The sequence below is a fragment of the Mus pahari genome, chromosome 10 (genome assembly GCF_900095145.1).
Source record: "Mus pahari chromosome 10, PAHARI_EIJ_v1.1, whole genome shotgun sequence".
NCBI lineage: Eukaryota > Metazoa > Chordata > Mammalia > Rodentia > Muridae > Mus > Mus pahari.
In genome coordinates this window covers 54,482,652-54,496,076 of record NC_034599.1, presented here as the reverse complement: position 1 = coordinate 54,496,076, position 13,425 = coordinate 54,482,652, and the positions used below count along the sequence as shown (strand labels likewise).

Here is a 13,425-nt window from a genome sequence, read left to right as displayed (position 1 = left end):
AAGAAGAAGAAGAAGAAGAAGAAGAAGAAGAAGAAGAAGAAGAAGAAGAAGAAGAAGAAGAAGAAGAAGAAGAAGAAGAAGAAGAAGAAGCATGTGCCCTTAATGGCTGAGTCATTTTTGTTTGACAATTCATTATTAACTACAGTTGCCATGCTCTGTTACAACTCACTAAAACATGTTTCTCTGCTTAACAGGAACCTGGAGCCTTTGGCTAACATCTCCCCTTTCTCCTTCCCTTCTCCCACAAGCCACTCTTAGGCACCATTCTACCCGATTCTGAGTTCCTTTTTAGATTTTTACACAAGTGAAAAATCATGTGGCATTTGTCCCCTGGGAAAGCAGGTTCCTGAGGACATGTCTGCATTTTCAGTTACAATGCTATTAATCACCATGGCCAGAAGGTGAAAGTAACAGACACACCCACGGGCAGATCAGGGCAGATCAATGGCTAGACAAGATGCAGCTCTCATAGCCAGTGGGCTGCTACTCAGTCTTAAAAAGGAAAAGAGTTTGACTTATCCCACCTCGAAGGATAAACCTTTACAACATTATGCTGAGCAAAGTAAGACAGTCACCCAAACGCACATGCTGCCTGTTTTCACTCACCTGAATTATCTGGAATAGTCTGACTCTTAGAAAAGGAGAATGGAGTTTGCTGGAGGCTACAAAGTCGGGGAGGAGTTAATGGTATTGAGTCTTGGGGTCGAGTTTTGTGTGTGTACATGCACATTCTGTGTACGTGTTGTGGGGAGTGTGTGTGCACATCTGTATGAGTGGATGTGGAAGCCAGAGATGGACACTGGGTCTCTTCCTCAATCACTTTTATATTTTGACACAAGGTCTGTCACTGAACCTGGTGCTCACCAGGCTAGCTGGCCAGCAAGATCTAGCAACCTTCCTAGTTCTACCTTCCCAGAACTGTGATCACATATAGGCATACAGGCTTTTACATGAGGGCTGGGATAGAACTCAGGTCTTCAAACTTGCATGCAGATACTTTACAGAGTCCTCTTCCCAGGCTGTTTATATTTTGAAGATTAAAATCTTCTTGGGATTGGTTGTACAATTATGTGAATATATTTAACACTAGTAAATATAATGGTTAAGACAATGAATTGTAAAAATCCTTATTATTTTATGTGTATAGATGTTTTGCTTGCATGAGTGTATATGTGTACCATGTGTTCTTGGTGCTTTTAGAGGCCAGAAGAGGGCATCAGATTATCTAGAACTGGAGTTACAGATGTTTGTAAACTATGTGGATACTAAGAATCAAACCCGGAACCTCTAGTATTTTTTTTTTTTTTTTTTAAAGATTTATTTATTTATTATATATATATGTAAGTACACTGTAGCTGTCTTCAGACACTCCAGAAGANGGCNTCAGATCTTGTTACGGATGGTTATGAGCCACCATGTGGTTGCTGGGATTTGAACTCTGCACCTTTGGAAGAGCACTCTGGTGCTCTTACCCACTGAGCCATTTCACCAGCCCAACCTCCAGTATTCTTAACTACTGATCCATCTATCAGGACCCTGGTCTTTGTATTTTACCATTAAAACCTAAAAAGGAGCATTAAGGAAGATGGAAACAAAAGGACTTAGAGCAAGAAATAGAAAAGCGATTCTTCTGCCCCTTCATTGTGATGCAAGAGAGTCAGGGCTGGGTAAGAATGGTGAACCTGAGTACACACCTTTCATCCCAGCACTTGGGAGGCAGAAGCAGGTGGATTTTCTGAGTTTGAGGCCAGCCTCTTTTACAAGGAAGTTCCAGAACAGCCAGGGCTACACAGAGAAACCCTGTTTTGAAAAACCAAAAAAAAAAAAAAAAAAAAAAAAAAGAAAAAGAAAAAGAAAAGAAAAAAAGTGAACCAGGACCCTAAAGAGATCAGGGTTTATTTCTCTTTGTGGGTTGCACATCTGTGTCTGAAAGTATCATGTTCTACTGCAGCCTGAGAATGTTACACCATTGAACTACCATGACCTGCACCCAGCTAAGATGTAGAAAAACAGCTTTCTTTACCTTCAGAGGCAGAACACATTGCAGGAAGCAAAGAGTTAACTTGAGGTGTATATGTTGGGGGGCCGGGATATTTTTAAGTGGGGAGGGGATATTTTCAAGAAGCCTAAGGACCAAAGATAGAAATGACTATCAACTGGTATTACATCAGCTGTTGCTAATGTATGTGTCTGATCTGAAAGAGTAATACACAGCTGACTGTACAAGAACTTGCTCCCAGGACTAGTGAGGCAGAAGCAGGTGGATCTCTGAGTCTGAGGCCAGCCTGATCTACAGTGTGAGTTCCTGCCAAGACTACACAATGAAATCCTTTCTTAAAAGACAATAAATAAAAACAAACAAACAAGCAAACAAACAAAGAATTCTTTCTGCTCTTCCTGAGGACTGGCATTGGCTCTCAGCACCCAAACTGGGCAGCTCACGACCCCCCAGAACTCTAGCTCCAGGGCCCTTGATGCCTTCTGCTGGCTTCTGGGGACACCAACATATTTGGCATACACTCACACAGTCACACACACACATTAAAATGTAAAAAATTTATTTTAAGAAGAATGTGTAGGGCTCTTTGACCTCAGTGGCAGAAGCAAGACAATGAATGGAACATTATCCTTTAAGACGATGTCATACCAATAAGATGCAGTCAGTGTGCTGCCACTGTGGCTTTAAGGCCTTCCACATTCAGAAGTCAACCTGTGGCAAATGTGGCCACCCTGCCAAGCACAAAAGCTAAAGATTGTCTACTGAAGACTCTGAGATTCTATGAAGGAACAGCACCTAAACCCAAGGGAGCAACTGTTGAAGCATCCAGTTCATCTTGAGGATTGCAATCAGTCATAAAAGATATATTCTGGTTTCAAAGAAGGAAGAGGAGGAGGAGGGTGGGGAGGGGGAGAAGGAAAGGGAGGAAGAAGAAGACAAGAGGAAGAGGAAGAAAAGAGACAGGGGTCAGGGAGACTAAATCCAGTCTTATAGCTATGCAAACCCTTGTAAATGTGGGCAGCAATTACCTCACAGCTATGGAATGATAAAAACTAACAATGACAATGTGAAAACAGATAACTGGCTTTTAAATTAAGCCAGATTTTAAAACAAAATCAGATGACTTAAAGCTTATTTTAAAATCCTTAAGAAAACACTTTGATTTTAAACATTAATATTTTAGTCTTAAGAAGCTATACATAAAGCTGGGCGTGGTGGCGCATGCCTTTAATCCCAGCACTTGGGAGGCAGAGGCAGAGGCAGGCGGATCTCTGAGTTCGAGGCCAGCCTGGTCTACAAAGTGAGTTCCAGGACAGCCAGGGCTACACAGAGAAACCCTGTCTCGAAAAACAAACAAAAACAAAAAACAAAAAAAACCAAAGAAGCTATACATATACATATATGTATGTAATAGCAATTAATGAAAACAGAAGCCATGAATTTGAAAGAGAAGGAGGAGGAGCATAAGGAGGGCTTGGGGGGGAAGGAAGGGGAAATGATGTAATTATAACCTAAAAAAATAGAAATAATTTTCTTTAAATTAAGGAGCTGGAAAGATGGCACTGGCTGCTTTTTTAGAGGACCCAGTTTGATTCCCAGTATCTACTTAGTGGCTCACAACCATCTGTCACTCCAATTTTACAGGATTCAACACACTTTTCTGGCCTCTGCAGAAACTCCACACTCATAGAGAATATGAAAACTGGGCATACGCATAAATAATTTTAAAAAATTAAACCAGGGTGTTGTAGTGAACACCTGTAATTCTAACACTCTGAGCCTGAAGCAGGAAGATTACAAGTTCAAGCTTTGAATTAATTAATTACTTAATTAAAAAGTAGAAAGAGTGTATTGATTGGGTGTATTGATTACTTAATCTATTTCTGTACCTTACGCATACTGGATGTGTAAAGATTTGTGTAGCTAAAAAAAAAATACAGCCAAGTTGGGAAGTAGAACAAACAGAATAATCACCATTGTGATTTATTAATTTACTGAATACATTATAAAATTGAAAATGAAGAAAATACAAATTAGTGGTTCACTGATTTTGAAGATCTCATCATGACAAAAACTTATTTTCTGGCCAGGTGGTGGTGGCACATGCCTTTAATCCCAGCACTTGGGAGGCAGAGGCAGGCGGATTTCTGAGTTCAAGGCCAGCCTTGTCTACAAAGTGAGTTCCAGGTCAGCCAGGGCTACACAAAGAAACCCTGTCTCGAAAAAGCCAAAAAAAAAAAAAAAAAAACCACCAAACAAACAAACAAACTTATTTTCCAATATGACTATACTTACAGTTTAACTTATTATTAGTGTGTCCAAAGTAGAGACAATATAAGTAAGAAAACTCCATAGTGGCCCCTCCTGCTGATGGCAAATAATGCCAATGTATGCAGTTATCATTTCTGATAGACTTAGGATCCTTACCTCTAATTTTAGATAATTTGAAGGTAATGTTTTTCATTCTGAAGTACATAAATTTTGGGATCTTATCTCATGAAACATTTTAAACTTATTTATCGAGATAGGGTCTTACTGTGTTGCTCAAGGGTCCTCTTGTCTCAGCCTCCCAAGTGTCTGGGACTAATTACATTAGCCACTGCATCTGGTTTCAGAAAGCATTTTAATGCTTACTTTAAAATAAATCCAAATGCTGGAGAAAATGTTTTTGATGCCAAGTATGGTCAACACAAAAATAAATTATTATTCACATGATAGAAGTTGGCTTCATTCTAGGAAATTTATTTTTCTTTAATAGTATACTGTTTGATGTATAGCTCACACATACACACACATTCACACACACACATGGGGCAGAGGGTGAGAAACATGAAATCTTCAGTATTACCAATAACATCTAAAAGGGCATTACTGCGTACATTGGTTATCACTACCACAAACCTCATGTTTATCAATTAAGAGAATGCATTGCATTGACCTCAAAATTCAAAACTAGAACACTTGTACAAAGGCTCATGTGTGCAGGATAGACTATTTCTGCATGGATGATAAGGTAACCACAGTTCAGGTACTGAAGAAGTCAACCTGTTGGGTTTTTCTGGGCTCTCACAGTGCAATTAACAAAAGGCTGAAGTAGTTTCCATTTTATAATTTAGATGTAAATTGTGTAATAACTTGTAGGGTTACTTTCCCAGGCTCCTGAAATTACTTTCTGACCTCTAGTTTATGAAAACAAAAACAAAACAAACAAACAAACACCCCCTATGATTTCTTCAAGAAGAAAAATGGGAGAATTTTAGGTTGCATTTGCTTTGATGTCTTTTCTATGTTCCATTTTGTTATTTGTGTGTGTGTGTGTGTGTGTGTGTGTGTGTGGGTGCTCACATGCCATGCCATGAATGTGGCGCTAAGAGCACAATCTCTGAAAATCATTGCCTTTTCTACCACATAGGTCCTCGAGAGTGACCTCAGGAAATCAGGCTTAGCAGCAAGGGCCTTAACTTGTTGAATTATCTCACCTGTACCAATGTCTTTTTTTTTTTTTTTTTAAAGAAAAAAAGTTTGGAGCTGGGCATGGTGATGCACACCTTTAATCCCAGCACTCGGGAGGCAGAGGCAGGCAGATTTCTGAGTTCGAGGCTAGCCTGGTCTACAAAGTGAGTTCCAGGACAGTCAGGGCTATACAGAGAATCCCTGTCTCGAAAAAACCAACAACAACAACAAAAAGTTTGTTTTTTATTTTGGAAACAGGAACTCACATCATAGCCCAAACTGCCCATGGTGGTCTCAAACCCATGGTAATTCACCTGGCTTAGCCTCCCAAATTCTGGGAGTACAGGTATCAGCAACCTTGATATCTTTTCAATTAAGTTTTTCATCAACACAAGTGTCCTTTTCAGACACAGAAACTATTAGTAATCAGATGTAAGCTAAAGGCAAGCAAGAATAGAAATATGTTGACTCACCAGCACGGAATACAGGAACAGGTATGACCAGGTTCCTAGAATATTTGAGGTCAATAAAATAAGACTTTAATGGAACAGATTGTCTCATGTTGGTGTCATTTATTACATTTCAGAGACAAGAAATCCAAGATCGTCTTTAAAAAAAAATTGAGCTTCTCAGCAAGGCATGGTGGTGATATACGCCTTTAATTCCAGTGCTCGAGAGGCAGAAGCAGGTGGATCTCTGAGTTCCATGCCAGCCAAAGCTACACAGTGAGACCCTGTCTCAAAAACAAACAACAAACGACAAAATAAGCTTCTCAGATGTTAGACAAGTGTTAAATAAAATTCGGCAAACCCTAGAAGAGGTATGTGGCAGCTAAAAAGATGGCTCAGTGGTTAAGAGGTCAAACTGCTTTATCAGAGGTCCAGAAGGCAGATTCCACCACCCGTACTGGGCAGCTCACAAACACCTCTAACTCCAGCTCCAAGGGATCCAATGCCCACGTCTGGCCCCTACAGGCATCAATATATGTACACACCTACACACAGAGACATACGCATAATTTCTTTCATCTAGAAGGGATATGTGACCTCCCCGAAGAAGAGCAACTCATTTTGATTAGTCACAAATTCTAGACTGTGCAGATCAGTCAGTAAATAAAATGCTTCTAAATGGCAAAGGCCCAACTGCTTGGCAAGATTTACTACACTCGCCCCACTCCAGAAAGTGTAGCAAGGAGGCAGTGAGAAACCCGGCTGTGCACATTTGCAAGGATTACTCAAGCAAGTGTTCAGAACGCATAGTCCTTGAAAGTCATCACTTGTCAAGACAAAGCTGTGTAATGGAAAACTTCAGAAGCTGTAAACCCAGCTGTTTGGAAGATTTGTGTTTTCAGCCAGGTCGGGTTGTTCTGCCCCTGGACTACTCTGAACAGGAGCAGGTAGACAGGCAAGGTGCTTCATGTATAGAATTTGTCAGTGATGTGACACCTGCAATATTTGTACACAAAGGGGAGGCAGAAGTTGCTCCTCCCTATGCTGGTGCCAATGTGACTGAGTACTGCACAGAGGTTTCTGCTGAGCAGCCACCTGCTGAGCTCTGATGGGGGATGCAGAACTATGTGCAGATTGTCTCGGGATGTGGACCAATCTCTGAATAAGATTCCAGGTTGTACCACATCCTCCTGCACTCTGGGGCCTTTGAACATGCCCTCCCCACTGCCTGCGGTGTATGCTCCCTCTCTCTTCTGTTCTCTGCCTAGCTCATTGGCCCTCCCTGAACAGGTTTGTATCCCAGCATAGCATATTACCCCTTATTCATGCCCCTGAATGCCCATCCTAGACTTTTCCTTCAGAAACATCGATCACACCGAATAATGGCCCCTTGTTTCTTTTCCTGCCTGTTCTCTTGTAACCTGAGGGCTCCACGGGACCAGGTCTGCCAGGCATCGGTATCCTGAATGTAGAGTAACTTAGAACACATTGCATGGATGGCTGGATGTGTTTCAGCTCACTCATGTGCTCATGGGTGACTTATTCTTGGGATTGTCTCAGGCTGAGCAGGATTTAGAATATGGCCAACAACGGCCTTGATGCCTGACAGAGCTACCCAAGGAGAAGAGATTGAACATGTTTTGTATGCAGCTGGACCATCAGAAAAGCCTGTCTGGAAAGTCTGAGATGAAAGAGGAGGACATGAGTGGAAAGAGAAAAGGAACTAGAAATATCTCTCCAAGGCAATGAGGGGCTGATAATATCTTGACCCAAGACCAGGAATCAGAGACAAAGGTCTGAGAATCTGAACAGAGGAAGGAATATTTATTGAGACCAAAGAGAACCCTGATGCCACCAAAGCTCCCCGTTATTGTAGACAGGAAATCAAGAGAGGATGTGAAGGAATTAGTAGGGTGTCAATAAACATCTCTATCCACTGAGTTCCATTCTCCCCTAAATGAGCTTCAGATAGACTCTTTCTCATAACAAAGCAATGGCTGATCCTGGATAAGATAGACAGGGAACAAGTCTATTTTATCAGGGGGGAGGAGAGTTAGCAGACATCACGAGGGATATAGGCAGATGCCCTGGGATAATCTAAGATGCAAAGGCAAGAAAGACAAGAAGCAACGGTCTTGAGCTGGGTGTGGTGGCACACGCTTTTAATCCCAGCACTTGGGAGGCAGAGGCAGGCAGATTTCTGAGTTCAAGGCCAGCCTGGTCTACAGAGTGAATTCCAGGACAACACAGAGAAAACCTGTCTCAAAAAAACCAAAAAAAAAATAAAAATAAAAAAAATAAAAAAATAAAGAAAGAAAGAAAGAAAGAAAGAAAGAAAGAAAGAAAGAAAGAAAGAAAGAAAGAAAGAAAGAAAGAGAAAGAGCAGTCTCACTATCAGGAAACAGTGCAGACAATTTTAAAGACATCTGTGATCCACAGCACACTGCTGTTTCTTACTATAGCTCACAATACATGTCATACCAGCCTCGTGTCTTATGGTGATTAGTCAGGCCATTCTGGGAAAGGAATGAGTGGACCCAGAGGAATCTAGAAAAGGAGAGCGATCCCAGCTTGCCTCTTTATGTACCTGTAAATTCTATGTAGCAAGGCAGCAAAGACCACCCTCCAGGAGGAAGGCACAGGAGCACACACACCCTCCCCTGCTTCTGCCCTTTCTGTCTCTTCTGGTCTGTGCTTCCCAGAACCCTCTCCTTCCTGCGTCTGAATTGGAATGACTGAGCTCTTTCTTGAGATGTACAATTCTAGACTTCACTGACCTAGGCTGGCCCAGTCATAAGCCCCGGCTGAGGACTAACTCCAGGAATGGGCCCACCCGTCCTCTACACAGGAGCCACTCTGTGGTTTGTCAGACAGGGAAGTTACCTCCTCGGCCCTCACTGGCAGCCGGCTTCACTTGGATCGGACGATTCATCTGAAAGACACGGGACCAACACACCCATTTAGCATGGCGGCCTGGTCCAAGGCCTCACTCTTCCTTCCCACTGAGCCCCTCGGGCTCTGAGCCCCAGGGCCCTTTGCACTCTGCACCCCTCCATTCCCACTGGGGTTATAGATTCTCTCCAAGATTCCTTCCTTAAACCCAGGTATTTAGAAAGTTCTGGAACCTGAAGAGCTGGGTGGCAGGGAGCTCAAGAGCGAACAGGATGGATATAGTGGGCAAAGACACTCTTCTGTCTTAGACTCGGGGTGGCTCCACGCAGTGCCTGTTCCTCGGGGTCCTGGACTCACAGAAAGGCTTTGAGTGAGAGGAACTGGGTGGGAGGGTGTGATTGCTATTACACATTTGTGGTTATGTCTAAAACTGAGAATAGAGCTGTGTGTTATTTAGATTAAACAGTCTGGGACTCAGACATAGTGCTATATACCCCTAACTCTGTCATTTCCTGGTTGTATGATTTTAAGTAAGCCACTGTCTCTCAGGTTCAGTTTACTAATCAGGGGAGACATTTCCTGTGCCTGTGGCCTGACAGACTCTGCACTCCCCCTTTCATCCCTCCTGGTGCCCCTTTCCCTGACGGCGCTAGGGTTCTCTAGGCGCCATCTTCTTCCTGCTCATCCCTCTCTTCCAATTTCTCTTGGACCGCCTCACCCACACCCACAGCCTCATCCTCAGCAGCTATCCAGGGATGACTCAGACCTCTGTGTCTCCAGCCCACATCCTCTCCTGAGCCTCAGACCCATGTTCCCAGCTGCTCGCTGGGCATCGTGGTTAGAAAGGCCCACTGGCACTTCTCACCCGACACAGCAGAACCCCAGCTCCTCTCTCACCCAAACTCAACCCTCCACCCCTCAGGTTATAAGTCTAGAAAGCAACTTAACTTTTCCCTCCAACCCTTCCCTCCTCCAGCCGGCTTCGCCTTTTAATTCAAGGGTTCCCTGATCAGACATGGTTAGAAATCACCTGGGAACCATATTAGATTCTTAAAGTGGGGGACTGTATAAACCTGAAAAAGCTCCTAGGTGATTTAATATATACCCCCACCTTCCCATCCCCCAACCACCCTAAGTGAATTCATGATTGAATCCCCATCTCACCTTCCTTTCTCATAGGTGTTGTGGGGATCACATGAGGTAATGGGGGTGCAGAAGGTCTTAGTAAACTGCCAAGAGCTGGGTGCGTGGGATGTGAGGGATTGATGTTGGGGGCAGACAGCTGAGTGCCGGGAGGAAGGGACAGCGGCCTTCCTGTTCCTGGAGGAAGGGGTAACTGATGCCCATCTGGCCTGAGAAGGTGATGATCTGACCCCCTCCCCTCAGGAAACGTACTGCTTCTGCACCAATCAGGGGCCACTCCATCCCTTCCAATGTGCTCGTTGCCGAGACAACAGGCAGCTTCCTGTTACCATAGCCACAAGTGCTACCCAGTAACCATGGTAACACCCTGGCAGTCACAGCTGAGCAATTTCTTTGGATCAAATTTTGGGGTGGGAGGGGTGAGGAAGACTCATTTAAAAAAAAAAAANAAAAAAGAAAGAAAGAAAGAAAGAAAAAGAAAGGAAAACAGTCCAAGCTCGAACCATTGTAATCCTCCCTCCCACCCAAGGCTCTGACACACCCACCCTCTCTGGTAGTGGAGCACCTGCAGTGTACCAGGCTGTGGGTGGGGGCCGAGACACCGACAGGACTCAGGTTGTAGTCTAGAGGGGATGACAGATCAATCCAAGCAGATCAGGGCGAGCTGGACAGGTCTGGACTGGCCTGGACCAGGGACCAGGAGGACAGGACCAGTCCCTAGGCATGGCCACCTGTGAGTGTGGAGGAGAAACCAAGAGACAGAGCTATGGAGAGTAGAGACATGGGAGAGATGAAGAAACACAGCAAGACAGAAATTATGGGAGAAAGTAAGAGACAGACCTAGAAAAGGGCAAAGAGAGAGAGTTACTGGTGAAAATGGGTAGGAAGGGAAGGGATAGAAAGCAGGTTGGGGAAGCAAGGAAAGCCTGGTAGGAGGAAGGAGAGGGACAGAAGCCCGGGCTGGGGGTCACCGGGAGTGAGCAAAACCATCATTATTTTATTAGTTCTTAAATAGAACCTGAGAATTTTTCTCTGAAGCCTAGAGTGACGAGAGCATGTGACAGCAGTGGTTTCCATGGTAGCTCCTGGCTGGGTTTCCTGGGAGATGGTACTCATTGGTGCTCTTGGGGGGATGCTCCTTTTCCTCCTCCCAGCCACCTGACCTTTTGATGGAGAGTGTATATTAGATGGTACATATGAATTCCTACGTGAGCTCACCAGGGTCCAGTCCTCAGAGGCTCAAGGCTTATGCCTTCTACCAGTCGGGCATGCTGACAATATTTTCTGAGCTCTGTGATGAGCCCCAGTGACGCTTCGATGGAGACTCCCTTCCTAGGCTCACAGAAAAGACAAGGCCCCCATTTCGGAGAGTCCATCAGGTGCCAAGCCTTCCCCTGGGACTCTTTATACATATATGAAGACATATACACATGTCTTCAAATCCCTCTAACCATTTCAGGAGATAGTACCACCATCCCCATGTTACAGATGAGAAAACTGAGGTTCAGGGAGAGCAACGCACTTTTCTGGGACAACAAGAGAGAGAATGAGAGCAAGTAAGGGAAGCTCATTTGGTGGGTACTCTGGGGGCTCACTCCAGGTCTGCCTAATGGTAAAGTTTGTGATTTTTGCATCCTACTGTGATCATTTGTGGCCTATGATGTTCATTTCTCTACTCTACTCTTCTAGAGCTCATAGTGAATTCCAAGTTTTAGAGTGTGTGTGTGTGTGTGTGTGTGTGTTTCAAGACAGGGTTTCTCTGTGTAGCTCTGGCTGTCCTGGAACTCACTTCAAAAGCGTCTTCATAAGTTGTCATGGTGCAGAGAGAAGATTGGGGTGAGAAGAAGCAGGAAAGTCAGTGGTGCAGGTGGAAGGTGAGAGAGACTGGGACCATTGTAGAAGGAAATGGACAGACCCAAAAGATGTTCAGGACAAATGAATTAACTACAGTTCTCTTGAGGGTGAGGCCGAGGGAAGAGAGGACATGTGGGCTGACTCGCAGGTTTCTGGCTCAGTGGTTGGGAGACTACTGCTTCCCAGGCTCTGAGCCTCAGCCCCAGGAGGCAGGGATGATGGGGAATGTCTGAGGTTTAGGCATGCTACTCATGCTAGAGAGGCAAGCTGCTCATGAGAGCTACTGGGCAGCCTGGCTTCAAACTTGCCATGGGGATTCAGGTGAGCCCTGACCTTGGCTGATCACCTGCTTCCTGAAGAGTTTTCCAAACCCATGTCTGTCAGAGCCATGAAGGGGAAATCAGCCTCGAAAACAGGGGAGAGAAAAGAACAGTCTACTCCAGGAAGCGGGGGGAGGAAGCTCAGAGACAACAGACCTGCACAAGGCTCTGTTCTGTTGACCGAGAAAGCAAAAAGGAAGCAAGCTCTATTCCACTTCTCTGATAGACTTAGAAAACACCCGCCTTAGGGCTATTGGTTGCTCTGTGCTGATTCTGTAGTGCACCCAGTATCCTCTCCCCCATTGGAAGAGGGGTTATCAGCACTCCTCATCAGTATGACCGTTGCTGAGGGGCACGAGGGGCATCGTCATTTTCAGCACTCAGTTCTACCACGTCTAACCCAGCTCACTCTCAGATCCCACGAGCCTCTAGAGTTCATAGGCATGTCATGAGCCCATCCCTTCCCTCTCCATGCCTGCACCAACCCAGCTCCAGGGCAGCACTCTTCACCGTTCGCCTACACAGAAGTGACATTGTCCTATCTTACCTCCCCTGTTGGTCCCTCTTCAGCCCAGTCTTCACACTGTAGCCATGTTGGTTTTTTGAGACAGGGTTTCTTTGTATAGCCCTGGCTGTCCTGGAACTCACTCTGTAGATCAGGCTGGCCTCGAACTCAGAAATCCACCTACCTCGACCTCCCAAGTGCTGGGATTAAAGGCATGTGCCAGTCATGGACAGGGAGATAGTCCAACCTCCTAATCCCAGAAGTGGGGATGAAATTGACCTCTTTCTCCTCACAATTCTAGAACTAGGGTGAGGCTCAAAGAAACAGTGTGCAGTAGCGTCATCGGGAAAAGTCTTCAGGACTTGGGAGCCAGGTGGGACAGATGGCTGCAGTTCGAAGTGAGCTCTGAGTAGGGAGCCAAGCTTCAATGGACAGCAGAGACTGGCTGTGGGTAAACGGGGGTGGGGGAGGATCTGAGAGGAGATTTTTGCTCCAGAACAATCTGTGCTATTTTCCGTGAATACTCAGTGTTTCTTTTTGTGGATTCGCTCAGCCTTTACAGACTTTCCTTCCCTTCACAGTCCCGCCAGAGTTTAGCAAAATTGCAGAAAGAAGTCTTATCCCTGTTTCTCCAGCAGGTGGCAGCTACGCCCGGGACTCAGTACCTGCAGAAAGCTAGGCGCCTGCCTGCCTGTTCCACTCTGGCGAGAAAGTCGCTGCTGCCCCTGGCAAGCGCAGAAAAGAGATTGATGGCGTGGATGTTGCCGGGGCTAGCCAACAGCGCCATTGATTTTCATTTAGGAGGATAAT

At 44.9% G+C, this 13,425-nt stretch overlaps 1 protein-coding gene across 4 annotated transcripts in view; it reads right to left on the bottom strand.

The window, feature by feature from the left end:
* Celf6 (CUGBP Elav-like family member 6) overlaps positions 1-13,425 on the bottom strand; it is a 28,017-nt gene that overhangs the window by 8,142 nt on the left and 6,450 nt on the right. For 2 of the 4 annotated variants that reach the window (XM_029543175.1, XM_029543176.1), the window contains exons 1-2: positions 9,958-10,133; positions 8,785-8,833 (exon numbers count right to left, since the gene is read on the bottom strand). In XM_029543175.1, coding sequence (XP_029399035.1) covers positions 8,785-8,833 — 49 coding nt within the window. In that variant the 5' untranslated portion in view covers positions 9,958-10,133. Of the gene's footprint in view, positions 1-8,784; positions 8,834-9,957; positions 10,134-13,425 lie in introns of those variants that run through there. The other 2 variants (XM_029543173.1, XM_029543174.1) reach the window with 1 other exon arrangement.